The sequence below is a fragment of the Epinephelus lanceolatus genome, chromosome 14 (genome assembly GCF_041903045.1).
Source record: "Epinephelus lanceolatus isolate andai-2023 chromosome 14, ASM4190304v1, whole genome shotgun sequence".
NCBI lineage: Eukaryota > Metazoa > Chordata > Actinopteri > Perciformes > Serranidae > Epinephelus > Epinephelus lanceolatus.
In genome coordinates, this window is record NC_135747.1 from 44,625,074 (window position 1) to 44,647,928 (window position 22,855).

Sequence of the window (22,855 nt, forward strand, 5' to 3'; positions counted from 1 at the left end):
CAGAAACAACGTACACATGTTCATCATTCAGATATATGTGCTGTATATACACATCAAAGCTACAGGAAGTTCAGTCTCAGTTGACTGTATCAGCAGAGACGTACCCAGCTTGGCCCCCAGCCTCCATCTGATTGGCCAGTGTGACATCATTGGACCAGACGTCAAACTGCCACTTCCTGAGTCCCAGCACCCCACAGTGCACCCTGCCGCTGTGGATGCCCACTCTCATGTTCACGTTCACACCCGTCACCTCACGGACCAGCCTGAAGGAAACATCAGGAGTTACGGTGAACGATCGACTGATGGAAAGTTATCCTTGATAATTCTGTCAACATCCACGGAGCCTGTCACGTCCTGAAAGGTGATATTTCATATCTTGTGCACACAGGTGTCCTGGGAACATGAATTGTCATGTTTTGTGAGGTCACACTGACCTTTGACCTTCGACCACCAAATTGTAAGCAGTTCATTGTTGAGTCTGAGCCGATGTTTGTGCCAAATTTGAGGAAATTCCCTTGAGGTGTTCACAGGTGACCTTTGACCTTTAAAAACTAATCTCATCAGTTCATCAGGACATTTGTGCCAAGAAATTGTCTCAAGGTGTTCTTGAGATGTTCATGAGAACTGATGAACAGACGTACAGACGGACACACAGAGAGATGGACGGACGACTCGAGAACATAATGCGTCTGGCCGTGACTATCGCTGGCGTGGAGGCTTAAAAACAGCGAGGAAGTAACAGACGTGTCACCTCCATCACAGCCACAATCAGTGTGTTAGTGTGGAGCTGAACTGTGACCTCATCTGTCAGAGCGGAACGACCACATCGAGTGTCAGATCGGGTTTGTGATTTACAGGAGCTAACTGAGGAATAAAACTCTGGAAGCACCAGCAGTCTTTACATGTAGAACAAAAAAGTGATGCTATTTTTTAGTCCAGCTCCCTGGCTGATAAATATTTCCCATGAAACATCTGTGACTGCAGCTGGAGATCTTCCATCCAGCAGTTTTCAGAAGAGACGAGAGCTTCCATATGACTTCACATATTTAGACATTTTTATTGCAGCACATGTTCGCCTCCTGACCACGGGAACAACTTACGAGATGGCCTCAATCATGTCCATCCCCATCTCCACGCAGCAGTGGGCGTGGTCGGCCCTCGCCTCCGGCAGCCCGGACACGCAGTAGTAGCAGTCTCCCAGGATCTTGATCCGCAGACAGTGGTTCTCCTGTGAGGACGAGGACGAGATAAATAAACCAGCTGATAAACTACAGGACGGCTCACTGTGGTGGGTTACATAATGACGGCCTGTTCTGTTCACACGCCACTGCTCCATTCATCCTTTAATATTATGGGCTGTTGGAGTTTGTGGGTAAGAGGATTTTAAGCATGTGTGAGCTCGTATGTGTTTGTGTGTCTGTGTATTTGTGCATTAAGGACTGTTGTAGGTATCAAAATGTAAACCACACGACAGCTTTAGTCAAAGGCAACCTTCAACCATGTTTTAATGGCGACTTCAATCAGAGAGCAGGACGGTGTTCAAAAACTTTGGCTCGTAAACATCCAAGAACAAAATCAAACTACTGAAACAAAATGTCTTCCTCCTCCTCCACTGCACGCACTAACAACCACACACTCACACATAAAACCACTCTGGTATGTTAAAACACACGTCACACTGGATGCAGAAGAGCTGAGAAGCACACTGACTTTCTGCCCGCCCCCTCTCAGTGCCCGTGTTAACGAGTCGGGCTGTCACAGAGGACGCACGGCGGCCCCAAGCTCTGCGGCCCCAAACTCCACAGCAGGCTCACAATCTGCTGCAAAAGACTCAGCATATGGTCAACTTTTCCCACGAGCGGCGACTAAACCTGGCAAGAAACCACTCTGATGATCTGTTCTGTTCGGATTATAGTTCCTCTTTTCTTTTCCTTGTCTTTCATTTACATTTTGGACTGGTTTCCACTGAGAAATAAAGGTATGGTTGAGCTGTGTGTTTGTTGACGTCATGTCTTTGAGGTTCTCCTTCCCACTTTAACCTGAATAACAAACCGGAGCTAGCTGGGAGCGGCTAGCGGAGCGTTAGCCGCAGCATGACCGGAGGGAAGCACAGCCAGTTAGCCTCCGCTAGTCTCTGAGCTAGCCCCGGCTCTCCGTTTGGATCCAACCGGAGCACCGAGCCCTGGTTTGTTATTCAGGTTAAAGTGGGAAGAAGCAGCGGGTTTATCGGGCAGCTGAGTGAAGTGGAGCCTGCGGAGGAAACACCGGGACCGTCTGGATGTAATAGTCCGTGGAGGTGCTGCGGTGCTCGGCTGCACAGATAGGAAACCCCTTGGCTGACAGGATGTACCACTCTCTCACTCCGCTCTCTCTCACGCAGGCGCAGAACGTACGTGCTACTTGGCCGTCGGATGTAGTCCGTGTAGTGTGTTCAAATGCAGCTGACACAGGGCGCGGACCTGGTAAGCTGGCCTCCCTGTATTTGTATTTGTTTCCTTCAGTGGCACACTGCAGGTTAGGGCTAGCCCATCATCTGAGCTGCTGACATCCCCAGACCTGACTAGTCCGTAACAGGATACTCTGAAAAACAGGTTTCAGTGACCCCAAAAATAATCTATTAAAAAAACTGTGCCTCTCTCCTTCTTTTTTTACTTTTCTGTGTGTGTGAGCTGTCAGAGCACTTTGGATCGACTCTGTGTTTAGAGCTGTATGAATAAAGTTGACTTGACCACCTGCAGCTGTGAAACACGCTCACATGAACATGTAAAGATCTCTGCGGTAGTTCCCTCTAATCATTGATTTACACATTAAAACTTAAAGACATATAATACAATGGGTGTGTGTGTGTGTGTGTGTGTGTGTGTGTGTGTGTGTGTGCGCGTAAGGGCCTCGGAGAACACGGTGTCTCATGATAGCCACCTGAGTGTCTCTGCAGCACATGGCTCTGAGAAAATACACAAAGACCCACTGTGTAAAGAGCGCATGTGTGTGTGTGTGTGTGTGTGTGTGTGTGTGTGAACACACAGCTACAAGGTGCATCTGGCGTGAACATAAAAGTGTCAGTAGCAACGATTCAGGTTTATAACCCTGTGCTGCTTGTTTCACTCATAAATATTGATCAGCACATCGTTTCACCTTTCATAAACAAATCACACACACACACACACACACACACACACACAATATTCATGACTGTGTGTGGGATCATTAGGACACGTCTGGCTGCAGGACACTGATCGCTGATATGAAGCAGATATTTTGGAGCCGCCCTCCGGCTCCGTGCACACCTTAGTTTGTGCACGTATCGGCTGATGGGATTTTATAACTGTATTTTTGCCCCTAAATACTGAGAGTGATGCTCAAAGTTTTATGTGTTTTTATTTTCACTTAGAGAGTGTGTGCACACTCCACCAGCTTCAGTTTAACATCTCTGTCTCTCTCTGTTCGTCCTCACGTCCACCACCGAACATCAAAACTCAGCTTTGAGGAAATTCAGGATTTAGTCCGCGAGTGTGACTTTTTTTAACTTGTGACCCCTAAAAATATAAATATGTGTTGTTGCGACCCAGTGAGCAGAATACAAGTATCACAGATGGAAACGTAGTGACGTCCCTTTGAAAAAAACAAAGGGACTTGTTTGTTGGTGTTGACCAGTGCTCTGCAGCTTTGCAGGTGTCTCACCTAAGTGTCATTAACCATCCCCTCCACCTCCTGATGACATCACCAGCTCACCGTCACTTTAGAAACTCTGATATGACACATATCAAACATACACAGGTAATGTATCCATGGTCTGCACAAATGTACAATGCCAGCATTTTCTCCTGGTGACTCCGCCCCTCATTATTTTGCATATGTTTATCTGAAGATTAACTGCTCCTCCTCAGACTGCTTTATTTAATGGGTTTTAGGGCCAGTTAAATTATCTCATAACTAGTCCATACCCATGAGTACAGCATACCATACCATGACTTAGTCATACCAAACATTAGAAACAACCCCAACATTGGTCCACAGGGGGAGCCACAGCGATCGGTCGCATTTTAGCCATTTTGAAGCATTTTTCTGTTGTTATAGCGCCACCCAGTTGCCAATTAGAGTTAAATTTCTCCAGTCACCTTGAGGCGTCCTGTTCTACATATCTACCAAGTTTAGTAAAAATCCATATGGCGGTTAGGCCTAGATAAGAAATTATCTCCCTAGCGCCCCCATTTTGTTTGATGGGGTCAATAATGGAGGGGTCCCCTCAGATTATGTGTGGTCATATGCCTACAAAGTTGCGTGGTGATGGGTGAAACCCTTGAGATGTTATACACCTTTATGTGATGAGCCACGCCCTCCGCAATATTCATTGCCTTATAGAAGCTCAGTTTTAGTAAGTTTTCCAACTTTTGCCAAGAGGGAACTTTAGATATTGGTCCCTAGATTATGTTCACCCAGTTCCATGCAGATCGTTCAAACTTCCTAGGAAGAGATCCATTTGAAGTGTTTTTCAAAAAATTCAAAATGGCGGAAAATCTATATAAGCGGAGGTTATGGGTTCTTGAGGCAAATGTGTTCCTCATGAGGAGAGGCATCTCTGTGCAAAGTTTCATGTCTCTACCACATACGGGGCATGAGATATGCCCATTCAAAGTTTGACATTTCAATGGGTTGCTATAGCGCCCCCCTTTGGCCAATTGATGTAATATCGCTTCACTGGCATCCTCCCATGACCCTCTACCACTGTGCCAAATTTCACATGGATTGACCAAGTCAGTGAGGAGAAAAACGTGGAACACACACACACACACACAGAGGGGGAAAAGGCAAAAGTAAGGTCGGTTTGGCCGATTAATTGGTGCCGATAAGACTGTCTATAAATTATCATTAACCCTACCCTGGAAATCCAGAGTTCTCGCGAGAGCACAATTTGAATTTGCTCAGTGAGTCACTCTGGCAATCAGTAATGATGCTCATTACCCATGCCGTTGGAGCCGAGCTGCACCAATCACATCGGTGTATCTGATATAGGCGGGCCAGAGGCGAGATAAACAGATGACGACAGCGCTGCGACGACAAAGTCTGGAATCAGTCAGTAAACACTGGAAGATGGCTACGGATGAACACCAGTTGTTTGAAACGGCTTTGGCCGCTACAATGAACGAGTTAGACTTGGCTTGGTTGCGTTTAGTGGCTAAAACCCCGCTGGGAACACAGCAATGATTTGCTAAACAAACAACCGGTTTTGCTTTTGTTGGTCTCAAACAGGAGTCTGCAGCTTGGCAGGCGTCTGGGTGGCACTGCATCCACCATCTTCTCCACCTCCCAAAGACGTCAGCTCATATACTTCAGAACTTTAGAAACGCTGGTTTGATTCGTATGAAACATGCACATGTATCGTATCTGTGGTTTGCAGAAACGTACAATGCCAACATTTTCTTCTGGACCCTGGGCTGATAACTGTCTAACAGGCGTCCTTCACATTTGCATTTTCAAACCAAAGTCTACGTGTGTCGTGTGTGATGTCACTCTTACCGCTGCCAGCTTGTCAAAGCGGGCGAAGAGTTCATTCAGCGTCATCACCAACTCCTGCGCTGTGCACTGGGAGGCCAGGCTGGTGAAACCCTCGATGTCTGCGAATAAGATGCTGCAGAAACACAAAGACAAGAGAAACACGACATTATTCACTCTTCCCTCTGCACTGCAGCTGAACTGTTTCCTGCCCAGGCGGCAGACAGACGTGTTCCCTGCAGCTGGTTTTGTCATGTATGTGAAGTATGGGGCGCCTGTCATGGGCAGCATGTATAGGTCCAGTTTGTGCATGTGTGTGTTCGGACCTGTGTGTAATTGACAACAGAGTGAAAAATTGAGTTTCCCCTCAGAGATTAATAAAGTATATAAAAAAAATACCATCTAGCTTCTTTTGTTTCCTGGATTTACTACATGTTCCTGCTTTGCTACAGTCCATACAGCACTTGATGTTTTTCATTTCAGTATTGTAGATAAGCAAATGTGCACGGGATGATAACGGTCACCTTCTATATACGATATACCTTAAAAGACGATGTATCGCTGCAGCCTTCACCAGACAAAAGATTAAACAGGTAACTGTTCGGCCTGAACTGAGAGAGGAAGAGCTGACTGATTAAAAGACTCAGGTCAAGATGTAGCACTGAAGCCACTGATGGAGGGAAAGGTGTGAGAGTGTGGTTGATGTCTGAATGTAATACACAGCCTGTAATCTGGTGTTAAAATGTCCCTGATATTTGTGTTAATGAGGTCTAGTTCTGGCAGAAGGGCACAGAGAGTGTGTGAGACAGTCAGAGAGAAAGAAAAGTGGCTTCAGACGTGTGAAAACTGAGCTTCCCTTCCTCCCTGAGAACACGGTAAACTGATACAGCACAGGTTTTTGTGATTGAGGCATTTTCATTACTCTGCTAACGCTGCCTGGCACAAAGCAGGACAGATGATCTCAGCAGGCTGAATCATTTCTCTCAGAAGAAAGACACAAGGACAAAGGGACCAGGCCGGCAGGTGAAGAAAACAACACGCCTCAGCACAGTCTGTGGGACACAGTCAGGTTGGACAGATAAAAACCCACAGGCTCGCCATGAATGACTCGAGTTGTTGTGTTAAGCATCACAACCCTCCACCACACACAGTCACATCTCACACTCCACAGTTCCTCCTCAATGAGCGTATTTATTCTCTGCTAACTGATTTCCTCTCAGGCTAAAACATGTGACGAGCTTCAGAAGTCAGAGGGTAAGACTGTGCATGTGTCGTTTGCTCCGTCACACTGCTCAGCACTGTCCTCTCTGCAGAAACTCACTGGAGCTCGACTCAGCTCCCTGTGGGATCCCCAATGATCAAATTCACTTAAAATAACTGCTGAAGAAAAATCACCTTCATCTTTTTTTATTCTCCTAGTTTCTAATCACAGAAATCAGAGTGGACGAGCATCAAGGCAAAACTTTAAACTCTCTTTACACTGCAGTGTACAACATAAAGGCCCATGTAAACAACAGCAGGCAGACACTCCTGTCCACCTGCAGCATTTATAGCCATAGACAGATTAATGAATGGGCCTACCAGGCACAGGCCCTGGGGCCCAAAGTGTCAGGGCCCCCCAGCCTTCACCACCAAAAAAACACTCAAATTAATGGATGCCAACCAGGAACAGACTCGAAATGACCACACAGAAGAAAGATGTTAAATAACTGGGACTCACAGCAACTACGACAAGGGGCAACAACAACCACAAAAAGGACCACGAAGAGATGCAAAGATCTGCAAAGTGCTTCAAAAAAACTAAAAATAAACATTAAAAATAACCACAAAGAAACATAAAACTATAAAGAGATAAAAACAGCTGCAAAGAGAAACAAAGAGACTCACAACAACTACAAACGGGCAAAACAACCACAAAGAGACACAAAATGACTGAAGAGATGCAAAACAACTGTGAACAGATTCAAAATGACTAAAAAGAGACATAAAGCGACCACAAAGAAACATTATTTGACTACAAAGAGATTACAACAGCTGCAAAGAGACACTAAAAGACTCAGCAACTATGAAGAGACATAAAACAACCACAGAGACACAAAATGACTGAAGAGATGCAAAACAACTGCGAACAGATTCAAAATGACTAAAAAGAGACATAAAGCAACCACAAAGAAACATTATTTGACTACAAAGAGATTACAACAGCTGCAAAGAGACACAAAGAAACTCACAGCAACTACGAGGAGGCGCAGCAGGAGAGGTGGGGGGGTTTGTGCATGTCTCGTCCGGGGGCTCAGAGTCAACAGAGTTCTCTTAACTCTGCATCAACAGTTTGGTTTAAAGCTCGACCTCACAGACAGAATCACTGCACACTGACAGACGTGTTATATCAGATGTATGTTTATAGTGAGCATGTACGGTGTCTGAAGGTCTGTGTGTGTTATTGCAGTTATTAGTTCATATTATCTGAGTGAAGTTACTTGAGGCAGATCAGCTGATCTGAGCCAGCTGACCCTCTCAGTTACATTAACACACGTTAACGAGGCAGTCGTCATAATCTGACGGTCTCTCCTCCTTCTGATGAGTCAGAGCTTTAGTGCACGAGTCATCTGGTCATGTTGGATATATCTGACATGTCTGTGTCAGTCCTCGTCCCATCTGATGTGAGCTGGATTACACAATCCTGAGGACACAGAGTCATCTGATATCCATGATTACAGTGAGACAGGCAGCAGTGTCATTGTTTGATTTCATGAGGTCTGATGCTGCATCAGTTTCAGACTGTGGTGAAGTGTCTCTGAGTCAGACCCCCAGGACGCACCACACACAGCTATAAATACACTTTAGTCTCAAACCAAACAGGCTCACATGAATCTCACAGGGTCGCTGCCTGAACACCCTGTGTGTTTCTACTGTGAGTGTGTGTGTGTGTGTGTGTGTGTGTGTGTGTGTGTGTGGGCAGGAGCTGCGGGTGTTTATGTTCCTATATGCATGTAAGGAAAAAAAGAAGAGTGTGAGTTTGTGACGTTCATTTTGTCTGAGTGTTACGGCAGGATTTTTTTCAGGAGTTTTTCAGGGTTCACAGAGTTTTTCTTTTAGCTGCCCACGTGTCAGCAGCACCAACATCTCCTAATGAACCTGTGTCTAAGATGTCTAAATGTCCTCAATTTGTGTCTCAGGCTGAGGAGGATTAGGAGTCCCACTCTGGGGGACACATTTCTGAGAATAATTGATTGCTTTCTGTGAACTGTTGCACGGGAGGTCGAGTGAAACAGGACACTTGACCGACGTGTCTGAACTCAGAGGACAGGTCTGTCTCACTGGTGAAAGGCTGAGGTGTTTGAAGAGGAAGACAGGAGAGGAAGAGAGGGATGGAGGAGGGAGGGAAGGAGGACCAGCTCTAGAGAGACTAAAGGAAAGTGTGGAAGATTTAATGAGGGCTTTAATTCACTTTATTTTACTGCACATGGCCACAATATATCTTTACATCACCATTAAAAATTAGACTAACTGTGGCACACTTCAACATATGTATTATAACTTTAAAATCTCTCTCTCACACACACACACACACACACACTAATCTGCCGTAAACCACGTTGTGTTGTCTGACTTCTCCATGGATGCACTCAGACAGAGGTTTATACATTTACACAGTTAAAATACTTTATTTACTGCATATTGTCTGTCTCACATAATCATTCTGCAAATTACCTGACAGTGGGTCCAACACGTAAACACTAGGCTGTGATGTGATTTTAACACAGTGGCCACAGTCAGGATTACAGGCCATGTGATGTACACCTGCCCAGAAAGACATTATCCCGAGCCATAAAATCCACGGCTGAAAAATGAAGCAAAAGCCAAAGTACCAAAAACTGCAGTTCCTCTAATGTCCACTAGAGGCCGGCCCACAGACCTCCATGTTATTGTGTCCAACTTTACAACAGAAATAAACATGTTTACAACCTGGTGCTAAAACTGTTCTGGCATGTCGTCTACGACAAGATATTATCTGCTATGAAGGGATTTCATGTCCTACATCCTGTTCACAGGCGATAACATGCCGTACGTAGGAGATAACATCCCAAATATAGGAGGTAACATCCCGTACACTGGAGATAATATCTTGTATGTGGAGATAAACTTGGTTTTGCCAACATTGCCTGCATCTTTATTTCTTACGTTGCCCCTCAGGACTTCTGTTGATCCATATCTAACAAAACTGAGCCGCTGGTCCAGAGACTGAGGAGGTGAAACCTGAGTGGACTGAATTTAGGATGAGTTAATTATATAGTTATATAAATAACACTTTTCTTTATATGAGCAAGCTTAAATAGTTTAAGACAAAATGGTCAAAACACTTCTTTTGTAAAATCCTGGGAACTGTTCAGATGATAAAATATATTTACCTTTATTAGTTGCATCAAAGTATCACACTCACATTTAGAGTATTTATTGTAGCACAGATGACTCATTAGAAATCTGTGATTTTACACTTCTCCGTGCTGTACTAACTGTGTATGTGGAAACTGGACTGAAGCGTAATCGTGTTTCTGTATCAGTGTTTTTGCTCTTATTTATTTACCTTTACTGGTGCACATAAAAACTTCATGTTTAACTTATTTCAGAAGCAAGGGAGCCAGACAAAAATGTGAATAAACACAAATTAGAAAGATGCATGATTCAAGAAATATCCCTGGAACTAGAAATCTTCTCGCAGCAGAGCTTGAGATTCACTAACACATTAAATCATTAGAACGTTTATGTTGCAGTGTAAAAGCTCAGTCGTGGTCTCTGAGTTATGAGGAAGTTATTTATAACCTGACAGAAGAAGAAGAAGAAGAAGGTGAGGTCACTTCCCACAGCCTGATGTAACATCAGAGGTGACAGTGGGCGGTAAACTACAGCAGCAGCAGCAGCAGCAGCAGAGTGAAGGAGGGTCTGAGAAACAGACCTGAAGTCTTTAAGTCCCAGTTAATGGTTACCTTGGTGATGAGTCACTCACTCGTACGCAACATTCAGTCCTGCTGATCTCTCCTTTATAAGAGACAGTGGAGTACCACAGGGCAGAGACACTGGACATCTGGTTATTTTTATCTGCGGCGTACGAGTTGACGCGCTTCATTGTTATCTGATGTTGTTTCCAACTTTAAACCACAGGAACTGAACGTAACAGAGACGACAGCATGAAAGGGTTAAACTGTTAACCACACTGTGAGCTCTGAAAATATGAAGCCTCAGAGATAAATCTGTGATTCTCTGGTTTCAGATCAGTTTTTATTCTGTGTTCAGGTTAGACAAAGAAATGTGAGCTGAAAGCACAGAAACCTGAGGTCAGTATTACACGTGACGTCCAGGTCGCTGTGTTGCTCACTTTGTTAGCTTAATGCCACAGAAACAGAGAAGCAGGCCGAGCAGGCTTCACACAGATATTCACAGAAGATATTCTAAAGCGCAAGGCTAGACATTAATACATATCAATAAAGATATTTCAGCTATACAGTAACTGTTCTCTGTCTGTTCCTCTTTAACGTCACGACAACGGCACTGTCATTATTTATTAAGCCAGATTTGGAATATAACCACGATACTTATGTCATACATTTGACATAAATGATGTGAACGGTAACATCCTTTGATGATGGAGAGACAGAGACAGTGATGTCTGTGGGTGTAAAATGCTACGCTGAGATTTGTGATGTGATGAACTTCCTGTTTGGTGACTTTAAACTGGTTTCAAGTTGATTTTAGGGAAGAACTTTTTTTTATTCAAACTCAAGATTTAATCTTATTTCCAACTTCTGTGACACTGATTTCTTCTGTTGGTGCGTCTTATCTTACACTCATGAATACAGACTTATTTTCAGAGGGGATTTCCTGTAAAGCTTGTGCCATCACCCTCAGGACGACAGCAGTATGTTGCACCTTAACTGACATTAAGTTACATAATTACATAAACGGTATGTATCGACAGACGAGATGAGGGGTAGCCAATGTGTGTGGACGTTTTTAATGAAGGTTAAACTGCCTATTAAGTCTAAATTAGCTTTTACTAACAGTAAAGTGGCTCAGTACTAAACTGGTTCAATTCCTACTTAACGGATAGGGACTGCTTTGTGTCTAAAGGTAATTACTTGTCTGAGGAGTTCCCCAAGGCTCCATTCTGGGACCCTGTTCTGTTTAATATCTACGTGGTTCCACTGAGTCAGATTATGATAAACAACAAAATGTGTTACCAACACAAATTTTTACATAACCATGTCACCAGGGGAATGTGGTCCAATGCAAGTGTTGAACAAATCAGCGACTGGATGTTCCAGTTTTCTTCAACTGAACAAAAGCAAACTGAGGTCGTAGTTTTTGGAGCCGAGGAGAAACGATGGAAAGTCAGAGCTCAATGCTGAAAACCACACACCAAAGCAGAAATCTTGGTGTAGTCATGGACTCTGACCTGAACTTCAACAGTCACCTTAAGACAGTAACAAACTCAGCCTGCTGTCACCTTGAGAACATATCAAGGATAAAAGGACTGATGTCTCAGCAGGACCTGGAAAAACTTGTCCACGTGTTCATCTTCAGTCGACTCGACTGCTGTAACAGAGTCTTTATCATCAGCCAGCTGATTCGGATCGCTGCTGCTCGAGTCCTCATCAACGACAAGGAAGTGAATCACACCACTCGAATTCTGAGGTCTTTACACTGACTTCCTGTCTGTCAGAGAATGGACTTCAAAATACTGCAAACATAATTTTTTGTTAAAATTCTCCCAGAAAGATAAGAAATGTAAAGATTTTCTCCCTTGCTTTTTAAGTGTGGAAGTTAAAGGGTTAAATAAGTTGCAGCAACATGAAGCATTTTGCCGGGTGTAAAGAGAAGCAGAAAGATGAGAAAATATGAAACGATCTGAGTACAAACGAGAGTGATCCAGTAAATAGACTTCCCCCTTCTCCTGCCTGCAGACCCAGTGATCCAGTAAATAGACTGCCCCCTTCTCCTGCCTGCAGAACTACCACCGCAAAATCCATTCTGGGTCAAATCTCAGCTGAACCAAAGCTGTGCTGCTCTGGCACCGCCTGACCCTGTGACCTCCTCTCGTCTGGCACCGACACTGCCTTTAATGTCCCTCCTTCCTGTCTCTTTTAGATTCTTGGACGAGCTTGTTGCATCCCTTCTCATCTGCCTCATCTTACAAAACAGAACACATAATAATACAGTATCAGTGTCTGGACTCTGTTTAGGATGGATTCAATCCCTTCAAGCTGGATTTGATCTCATCCAGTGAAAATGTAAAACTATTATATGTCTAAATATCCTTTATTTAAACATGATAGTGTCAGACTCTTTGTATATTTGACCCCAGTTAGATGAGCGGTCTCTGAACATCAGCTCATGTTTGTTGTATGCACATGTGTTGCTGTCTCTTCACTGAGGATAAGTTCTCGGGTCAGGCCTGGCTCCAACAGCCACAGAAGCACAGCCTTATGTAACACACACACACACAGACAGACACACACACACGTGCATAATTAGCTGCATCACACACTCGTACCGTCCATGTTTGCTGCGCAGTCTCACTTCCTGTCCTTGCCTTAATTAGAGGAGAACAAAGGTAAGGTCAGCTCCTCTAATTTATGCCATGTCCTCTCCATGTCTTTCTCCTCAGGGCGCTGCTAGCCTACATCACAGCAGCTGCAGTCACAGCGTTCTGTCTGAGAAGATTTCCCAAACGCTCTCAGGGCGGCCCAGCAGCGTCAAAACATCCACCCCAAAGCCTTCTTGCATAATACCTGAGTCAGCACACACTCTGGCCCCGATGCCGAAGCTGCAGAACGTTGTTTCACAAACACAAGTGGGACACCACGCTCTCAGGAGCAGGTGGCACAGAGCACTACGTCTGGGAACCAAACTCTGTTACTGGGCAACTCTGTGCTGACAGGCAGGAGGGAGGACACACACCCTGCAGTGATCACCCATAATCACTCACATGTTGTTTCCCTCATCAGAGTGAAGAGGTGAACATTCAAACACCAGAACCAATCAGAAACAATACGTGAGCGCATACTGTCAGATGAGTCTGAAAGTAGAGAGAGCTCACTGTACGCCATTTGTCCGACCTGACTTTCTGACCTCAGTTGTTCTGAGAAAATACGCCAAGAGACGGCACGGTGAAGAAATTCAAAGCAACAAAATGAATATTTTGAGACTTTTAATAAAGAGAATCTTTGCAGATGTGACTCCTGTGTAATCACCATTTTTTAAGATTATTTTTGGGGGGATTTAGCCTTTATTTTGACAGGACAGTGTTAGCATGAAGGGGGAGGGAAAGGGGAGGACACACACTAGCCCTGTTTTGATAGGAATTGTCACCAGTCAACAGTCACCAGTCACTGTCATTTCATCACACACATTTTCTCAGTACCTGTAACAGATTACATACTTTTTGTAATTTAACTACAAAGAAATCCAGACTGATGCCTGTTTTGCTCTCTACTGAGTTCACTTCATGCACTGGAGTCCTCGTTGCTGCTGATCCTACACCTGCCCAGGTGAGGTGACAGATGGAGAGACACACAGCAGAGCTCAACACTCCAGACTTCAGTCACAAAACATGAGGGTTTGAGACTTGAGCAGGATTCAAAGCTGGACTTACTGCAGACCTGACAGGGTTTAACTCCTCAGAAACTACTTGTACCTTCACATTGGACCAAAGGAAATGAATTTGAGCCTTTAATGGTTCGTCTAAAAACATTCACTCCTGAGGAGAGGCAGCTGGATGGAAACACACACTCTGATGTCTATCTGCTGCAGCTCCAGACCCTCAGTGACTCGTCTGCACCTCTGGACGCCCCTCTGTGTCCCCTCTGACTCTTTAGCTGTAGCACTGGGAGCTGTCACTTCTCTTCCTGTTGTTCCTCGACCTCTCAGCAGAGCCCCAATTACTGAGAGCCACTGCCCGCTCCCCGACAGGCGCGGTCACACCTGGTTAGCTACCCATTAACTGCACACTTATGACCACAGACAGAACTCAGCCAAGCTTAGCGGATGCAGCTAATGTGCCGCCTACTCCACTGTGAGTCACAGAGAAACCTACGGCAGGACTGCAGCACCAAACCAACACTCACTGTCTCTTAGTTCCTGCAGCTCTAAGAGCCAGCTCCTGTCAGTTTGTCTCGTCTCATCATGAGCAGGGGAACCAACTAGTATTATCAAAATTTAATCAGCTGTGTCTGTTCCTGACCCACAAAGGCTCATTCATGCTTTTGGATCCTCGACTACTGTGCCACATTGTTTACAGCCTCAGTAAATCTTCATCAGCTCGGCTTCAGCTGCTGCAGCTCGTAATTTAACTGGGACACATCGTAGGTCTCACATCACCTCCATCATCACCTCCATCATCGCCTGACAGTTAACTTCAGAACTGATTTTAAGATTCTTTTAATCACTTTCAAAGCTCAGCGTGGTTTAGCTCCCTGTGTTCCAAGTCGTGACCTGAGATCCTCGAGTCTGCCCTCACTAGTCGTCCCTCAGTCGAGGCTGGTGACTACAGGTGACCGGGCTTTTGCCATCGAGACACCGAGGCTCTGGGATTCTCTGCCTGAGGAGATCAGACTCGCCAACACATTATCTGTCTTAAAGTTACAATATCTAATTTACGAGGTTGTTTATTAGCAAATATCAACTATTGCTTTCATAAATATATATTTACTAAAGTGTAATGCAATTCACATACAAATGGAAGCTTTCTCATAGGCTTAGAATGATTTCTCTATATATACACAGGCAGGGCGCGGTCTGCTGGAGGCTGCCTTCTTGCATCGCCATATTTGGATACAGTGGCCGAAAGAGATATACGCGCTTCGCCTTTCGCGTTTACCTAGAAGTTGCCGTCACTGGAGACGGTTAAGGTGAAGATCAATCCGGGGCGCTTCTGCGTGAACCTGCTTTGTACTTTTATGATTCTGTCGCACTTTAAATGGAGAAGCACACACATGTTTTGCCCCGTAAGAGGGAAACCACGCCACCAAATAAAAGTAAAGATCAGATAAGCGAGGACGGGACAAAACACAAATGAATATCGGCATTGCTTATTCCTGCTCCTCTTCCCTCTGGGTAGCCGAGACACTAACGTTACCTCCTCGCCTGGCCGTTCCTGCACCGCCTTTACCCCCTTGCCCCTTCCTCTCCCTGGTCTTCCTCCTCTCCCTCTCCCTCTTCCTCCTCTCCCTGTGTCCTGTGGAAGAACACTCTGGAAACGCATATATTATAATCGTACCAACCTATATTTGCCGCACTGTGCCGTGACTATCACATAAAACGTTATTTTAGCATCACTGTGCTAATGTTTGCTCGTGTTACCAAAACAATTAGAAATAAAACACTCCTAACATATATCTCACAGATAACTATCTCACTGGTGAGCTATAACATATTGTAACATGGTTTAGATTCCTAAATAAATATTCACCTCGTCACTAGATACTCCTGAAAAACTCGAAAAACTCTGCTGTCTGTGCAAGGCTTTTTGTCCTACCAGGCCACCGTCACTTACCCGACGGGAGGGGTGAGTGAGTGCGAGTGAGCGCTGCAATCTAGAATTTGACCGCTGATGTCACTGTTACTCACCATTTTTACACACTGAGGCTTTAAATCACTGATTAAAACATATTTCTATGCAACAGATTTCCCTTTAAAGGCCTGGGTTATACTTTTATTTCCTTCTGTTCTGTTTGTGCCTCTGCACACACTCTTTTCTGAGCTCTTAACATTTCTTGTAATCTTATCTTCATGCACTTTGTCACCTTGTTTAGATAAATGCTATACAAATAAAGATATTAATATTCTAACTTCTTCTCAGGTAAGAACGGGTAACAGGTTATTGAATTTTGACAGCTGCAATAATTACAACATCCTCTTTGAACCAGCATGACCTTCTTGGTGTTTGCCTCTTGTTCCAGCCTCACACCACACGACTGTCAGAGCAATATCACCGTCACAGATTCATAATGTGGGAATAAAGTCACGAGTTAGACCTCAGACAGTGTGTGTGCTCCTGTGATCGGATATGAGACTCAGTCTTTTTATTATCTTAATGTTCTGACAAAATCAAACATGTTTAATATTATTGTACGTTTTTAGTCTCAGCTCGTGCAAATACTGAAGTTCAATGACGTGAATATCAACAGCCAATAGCTGCACTCTCTGCAGCACCAAACAGGAAGTAGAAACCAGGAAGACAGTCATATTTCTCAAAGGGAGTTTGGTGTAATGTTTTGCAGCAGGAGCAGGATGGGAAATAATCTCAGAATGAATCTAGCTGTAGTCTGTAAATAGTGACCCTGCAGGATCTGCAGTCTGTGTAAAGCTCACAGTGTCTGCAGATGTGAGAGGGAGTCACACTTTAGTCTTTCTAAAGCTGATTCAAAGTCTTGTGGTGTTTGGCAGGGATTCATCTCAGACACAACTGTTCTGTTATAAAGTCTAAACATTCGAACGACACGCTCATTCACAAGTGCTCATGTGGCTCGCTGCTCGTTGGTTTCACTAAGAATATTTTCTGTCACATGTCCCTGAAGTTTAAGAAATGTTCACTGCAGCCAACTTTCCAAAAACAGTCTGCACTCTGAAGTGAACTCTTAAACTCAGGCCATAAACAGTATAACTCCTGATAATGATCCTGGCGTGTGTGACGGCTCCAGATCACATGACCTGCTGTTCAAACCCTTGTGGATTCAAAGGGACACGTCAAAGTGATGATTCAAGATTCAACGGCACCTCTTATGTGTCGCAGTTTGAGCTCCCACCTGACTGTGACGGCTACAGTTTGTGTCACCATCATGTAGTGTTGTGTTAGTCCACAGGGTGGTGCCAAACCTGACCACAGCTGCTCAGCACGGTTACACAGATTAATATGATCTCCTGTCTCATGAAGCCTCATCATTCACACCTGAGTGCTGTAAATAGTGACTCTGTGAGGACCCTGGATGCAACACACTGGGAACAAACGCTGTCCCTGAACGTCACACCAAAACTGGTCAGAGCATCGACAGGTCAGAGGTCAGAGTCATCAGTGCGGAGTCAGAGGACGACCAGAGGAAGGTCAAGGAGGCCGTTCACATCTGACACCAGAAACAGGGGTCATGAGCTCCTCCACATACACGACTGTTATCACATTGTTGTAACACATTATTATTTAAAGCTCTTAAATAGTGATATTTCATTTAAATCACTTTTTTCTACCTGTCACATTTTTAAATGAAAAGATACACCAGATCCTGTAAAGAACAGTTCAGTCTGTGCTGTATGACATCATGATGAGTGAAAAGCAAAGGCTTTGCTCAACTCAGTATTTTGTGTTCAACTTTGACCTTTTCATCATCAAGAGGGAACGTTTTTTTTGGTTTGGGGTTTGAGCCTTTATTTGACAGGATAGGTTTGAGCGTGACGCTGGAGGACGACATGCAGCGAGGGGCCACAGGCTGGAGTCGAGCCTGCGGCTGCTGTGGCAACGACACGGCCTTCGTACATGGGACAGCTGCTCTGACCCCTGAGCTACTCGGTGACCCCACAGGGAAAGTTTTTGTGTAAGTCATTAAACGCACATTGTGCCAACACTGGCTGTGTGCACGCTGCGGCCACAGCTCTGTAATATCTCCAATAAGTGGACGGCTCTGCTCAGAGAACGACACATATGTTTTACGTTCAAAGCTTTTTCTTTTCTTCTCTAAAACTATCATCAGGAGGAGAAACGGCTAATATTGACCAGCTGATGGATCAATATCTGTGAACATCAGCACTTATCTATCAGCAATAACCACTGACAGCAGTGTCTGTGGAGAGATTCAGTTTTCTGAGATTCATATTTGAAAACAGTTTGCATTTATTAATACTGAAGGACTGTAAAACTGAACACTGCTAAATTCCAAGAGCAAGGAAACACTACATGCATCATTCCATCTTTACGACTCTTCGTGATTCTGATGTTTTCTTTTGATACTGTTTGAAATAAAGACTTACAAAAACATACGTCTCTGCTCCGCTGAGGAGGAGGAGAGCAGTGAGGAGCGATGAGGGAGACTAACTCCTCACATAATTACTGGAAACAAACAGAAAGATCATGTTTCCATCTTGAGCTCTAGCTTATTATTCACTGTTTGAGGTTTGACCTGCGCTCGTTTATCTTCCTCTGCAGAGGTATGATTCCACCTGACACGAGAATTAGTGCCTCCTGATGCTTATCTGTCAACCTGCTGACTGACAGGTTGCCCACCCCATCAGAACCATGATGTGCTCCTGTTTTAGGACTGACTGACTGAGCTGTCATGAATCTGACAGGGTGGGTAATCAGTCAGTCAGGTGGGCCTGTGCCCGTCCAGGTAGATCCACCTCTGTTTACAGACACAGACACTTCCTGCCATCATCTGAAGTAACACCCTGAACATCATGTGGACAGGTTCAGGTCTTTAGATTAGGTGCTGTTACAGAGATCATGTCACATGTTCAGTCTGACAAACCACTACCGAGAGCTATCAGCTGAAACACCTGAAGAAGAGATGTCATTTCCTGTCACCTCCCTCTGATGATTTTACAGTTGAAACAAAGTGAACCTGCATCTGGAACTTTGATATTTTTTATCAGCACAAATTGTGTTTTTTGGAATCAACGTCTATACATTTTGTAGTCAAGGCTGAAACAGGCGTTAAAGACAGAACCAGACTTTTTATTCTCAGTGAAAACAGATTAATTAAAGACGAAACTTAAATCTCTGAAACTGTATTTTGTCTGTTTGCTTGACGGCGAACAGCAGCTGAAGGTCAGACTCTGTTCTGATCTTCAGACGACAGTATTATATTCCACTCTGGATGGTTTCTGATACTGTGCGAAGGGACAGGTGAAAAATACTCTGGGAAAATACCATGCAGCCTATTGTCATGGCAACGGCTGCACTTCTCCCTCCTCCTCCTCCTCCTCCTCCTCTGCCCGCACTCGTGGGTGGGCTGCACCATTCAGGATTAACCTGGATTAAATCACGCTTTATTTTACAGTACTGCTGCACCAAACCTGTAAATGTTGTAACGAACACAGCGTGACTCCAAACATTTATTCTCCACTGTGCAGACTGTTGGAAACATGTGTGATCTATATTCACTGTGTCACACACACCTCTGCCTCCTTATCAGAGTCGTGAAGGTGAACCTCAAACAGCGTCGTGAGTTTGCCTCCTGAATACGCACCAACAAGTGTTTAGATAGACGGAGAGATACTTTGTGGATGATGGGGGAAGTTAAGGCACCAGCAGCTTATTACACAACACAGATGCACAGAGAGACAGAATATAAGTGTGAGAATAAAGACACACAGAAGTGAAGTGATCCACCTGTTTACACGCCACTCCAGCCTGCCAACCTGTTTCCCTCGCCTGCCCTGGATCAGCCCAGGACACCCCTTCCTGCCTTACTGAAAATAAATCCACTTTGAAGTGAGCAGCTGTGTGAGTCACGCTTTGGGTCCAGTTGTGTCGACACTGCACAACAAAGGCAGAGATTTGAACCTGTGTTTCACTTATATTTACACCAGCTTGGACTTTATGAACCAGATCTTGTCGCACCTTCAAAACTAAAACTCATCATTGACTCTGTAGCTGAGGACGTCACTGTTTTCCACAACACTCATTTATGGACACTTTTACACTGCCAGATTTTCGGCCGTTTTGCCGGCAAGCTGCGAGCGTTTAGACACACAGAGCCGGATTGGCGAGTTGATCCGAGGTGCCCAATTTTCCGCCTCGTAGGGTAGACATATTGGTGGAACCCTTTTAGTTTAAACAGACCGAGGCGGCCTTCTGCAACAGGAGGAGCTGTTGATGACTTGTGGGAGGAGCTGTTGATGACGCCGCACGTGCGAGCCACTGGCGGTGGATAAACAGGAAACAGCTGACAGCAGGAATTAGCGAGCAGCTAGTAGCAAGAGGGAAACACAAACCTGACAGACACTGTAAAGATGAGCAACTGGGGAGACAAGGAATTGCGCGCCCTCCTTGTCCTCACAAACGAAGAGGCCATTAACCGTCAGATGACGAGGACGGTGAAGGACGGGCCGACTTACGAGAGAATCACTGAAGGACTGACCAGCCGCGGCTTCCCTCCCACGTCACTGTTTACGTCACACGCTGAGCTACACGTTTTGTTACTTGCTCACGCCCCCCATTGCCCCGAAAAAGGCACATTCTGTATAAACAAAAGTAGGTAGGCGGCATTTTGCTGCACTCCCTGATTTTGTTTTTATACTGCCAATGCTGAAAAAACACTGATTGGGCTTTCCTGCAAATTGGCACAACTCCTGTTTAAAAAGGGCTCCTGATAAGTTAATATAACGTAATACTACAGAAGCGTCTGTGGGTTTGTTTCAGTCTGAAGGTTGAAACTCGCTCAACACAGGTTTAGAGGAAAAGCTCTGTCTAAGCAGAGCTGTTTGCACTGAATATAACTTTCCTAAGCAGAAGTGCAGCAGAGTGTGTGTGTCTCAATGTGTGTGTGTGTCTTGTAGTGAGGTAACACGAAGTATGAGCTGATTCTGTTTGCCCTCATCATCCCACCTCCTCTCCCTCCTGAGCGCCCCCGGTGTTACCTGACATTGTCGTGTTTCTGGATGTAGATCTTGTGAAACATCATGTCCTCCTGCTTGGCGTTTATGTCGGCTTTCATCTCCATGGCAACGTGGCGGGGAAGCACTGAGAGCAGGAGACGTTCCTGCAGAAAAGCGTGGGAGGAGAGTAAGTTAATAAGTGGAAGGTAAGTTAAGAGGTGGAGGCTCTGTGTGTCTGTGTGAGACGACGCAGCGTGACTGACGTAGTGATTTCAATACCAACAACCGTTCGTGGAATTTTGTCTGCCTGTGATTTAATGTGATTTAATGTGAAATGTGCTGAAAAATCCTGCAGCACAGAGCTGAAGCTTTAACTTCCTCTTCTTCTGAAAAAGTTTGTGGGACTCTGTGATCGATGCTTTGCTGATGGGGAAGTGTCTGATGGGCTGTGTAGAGTTTTAGTGTGTGACCAAGCGGCAACCTGCAACTGGCAAAACCTGCAGTTCCGCTAATGTCCACTAGAGGCTGGCTTCAAGAGTGAGTCAGTCCCCACAGACCTCCATGTTAACATGTAGAAATAAAGATGATGTCTTGACTCACATGACAGGTGAGTGCCGTTTGTTGACAAGTCTCTACCATAGAAGCAACGTTTGTTAGGTAACGTAACCGTAGTTACGGAGTATGGGCGTAGCTGCAGCTGTCACTATTTCAGCGTTTTTCAGTTCATGAAAGTGAAACTGAAACATTGTCGTCTAAAAAAAGTCTCATTAGGCATTTGATAAATGTTCTGATACTGATTCCAGTTTAGGAAATACATCTGATACTGCTGGAGCTGCAGGATCTGGTATCAGTGAGTGCACGAGTCTATGCACTGATCCGATACCATGTAATTAGTTTATAAACTTTAAAGCAGATTCACACCTGGACAAAATGCAGAGTTTTCCCAGAAATCAATATTTCTTTGCCGCTCTGAAACAGTAGCCTAATTAAAAAGCTACGCTGTGCAGCAACTAGGAACTACTGTTTTAGAGCAGCGAAGAAGAACTGATATCTGGTAAATAGTGTAACATTACCAGATGTCAGCAATTTGGAAATATTTCACACTGGAGAGTCCCAGAAGTTTGGAGTTCATCGTGAGCCAATTTCTAAGGATGACAAAAAAAAAAAGCCTTTTGGGTCAGTTCTGCCTTTGTGTCCACATATGGTCACTTCTGGCTCACAGACCAGTGGCTGATGTCACGGCGGCTACGCCCATTATTTACATAGTCTGTGTGCACATCAAGCAGCTGCCCCTCACTTGTATTTTAGGTTTGACAGAGAAAGTTAACTGACGGCTCTGGATAGAAAATGCATCAGTTTTTTTAATAATATGACAAAACACAAATCATGATCAGTCTGTCAGAAAGTATAGTCTCTATATACAGACTCTACATTCAGTGAATGTAGAGTCTGTAGGCAAACCCCGGAGATCTTGCCTCTGGAAGAAGAGCAAAAGAGCCCTGGTTTCTGGTTGTAGGCTGTTTGTAGTCTGCGTGATATTGACCCATCACGTTTGAGCCGGCTGCAGTCGTTGCCAGGTTAAACGGTCCGTGCAGTGAACTAACGAGGCGGAACATAACTGGCGTCACTGTAAACTCTGAATCCATCGCAATGGTTCAGCATATTTACTTATATATAAACGGAGGTCGGAAACGGAAATTCGCCTCCTCCGCCCAAATCAAACCGGAATGCCAAAAAATCGGGGGTCTGCTCCCAGAAGCTGTATCGCCGTCTGCCA

The 22,855-nt window shown here is 44.7% G+C and overlaps 1 protein-coding gene across 1 annotated transcript in view; it reads right to left on the reverse strand.

Annotated features, from left to right (window-relative positions):
• adcy5 (adenylate cyclase 5) overlaps positions 1–22,855 on the reverse strand; it is a 115,109-nt gene that overhangs the window by 30,951 nt on the left and 61,303 nt on the right. Inside the window, exons 3-6 of the mRNA XM_033617496.2 lie at positions 21,121–21,242; positions 5,518–5,629; positions 1,101–1,228; positions 105–263 (exon numbers count right to left, since the gene is read on the reverse strand). Coding sequence (XP_033473387.1) covers positions 105–263; positions 1,101–1,228; positions 5,518–5,629; positions 21,121–21,242 — 521 coding nt within the window. The remainder of the gene's footprint in view (positions 1–104; positions 264–1,100; positions 1,229–5,517; positions 5,630–21,120; positions 21,243–22,855) is intronic.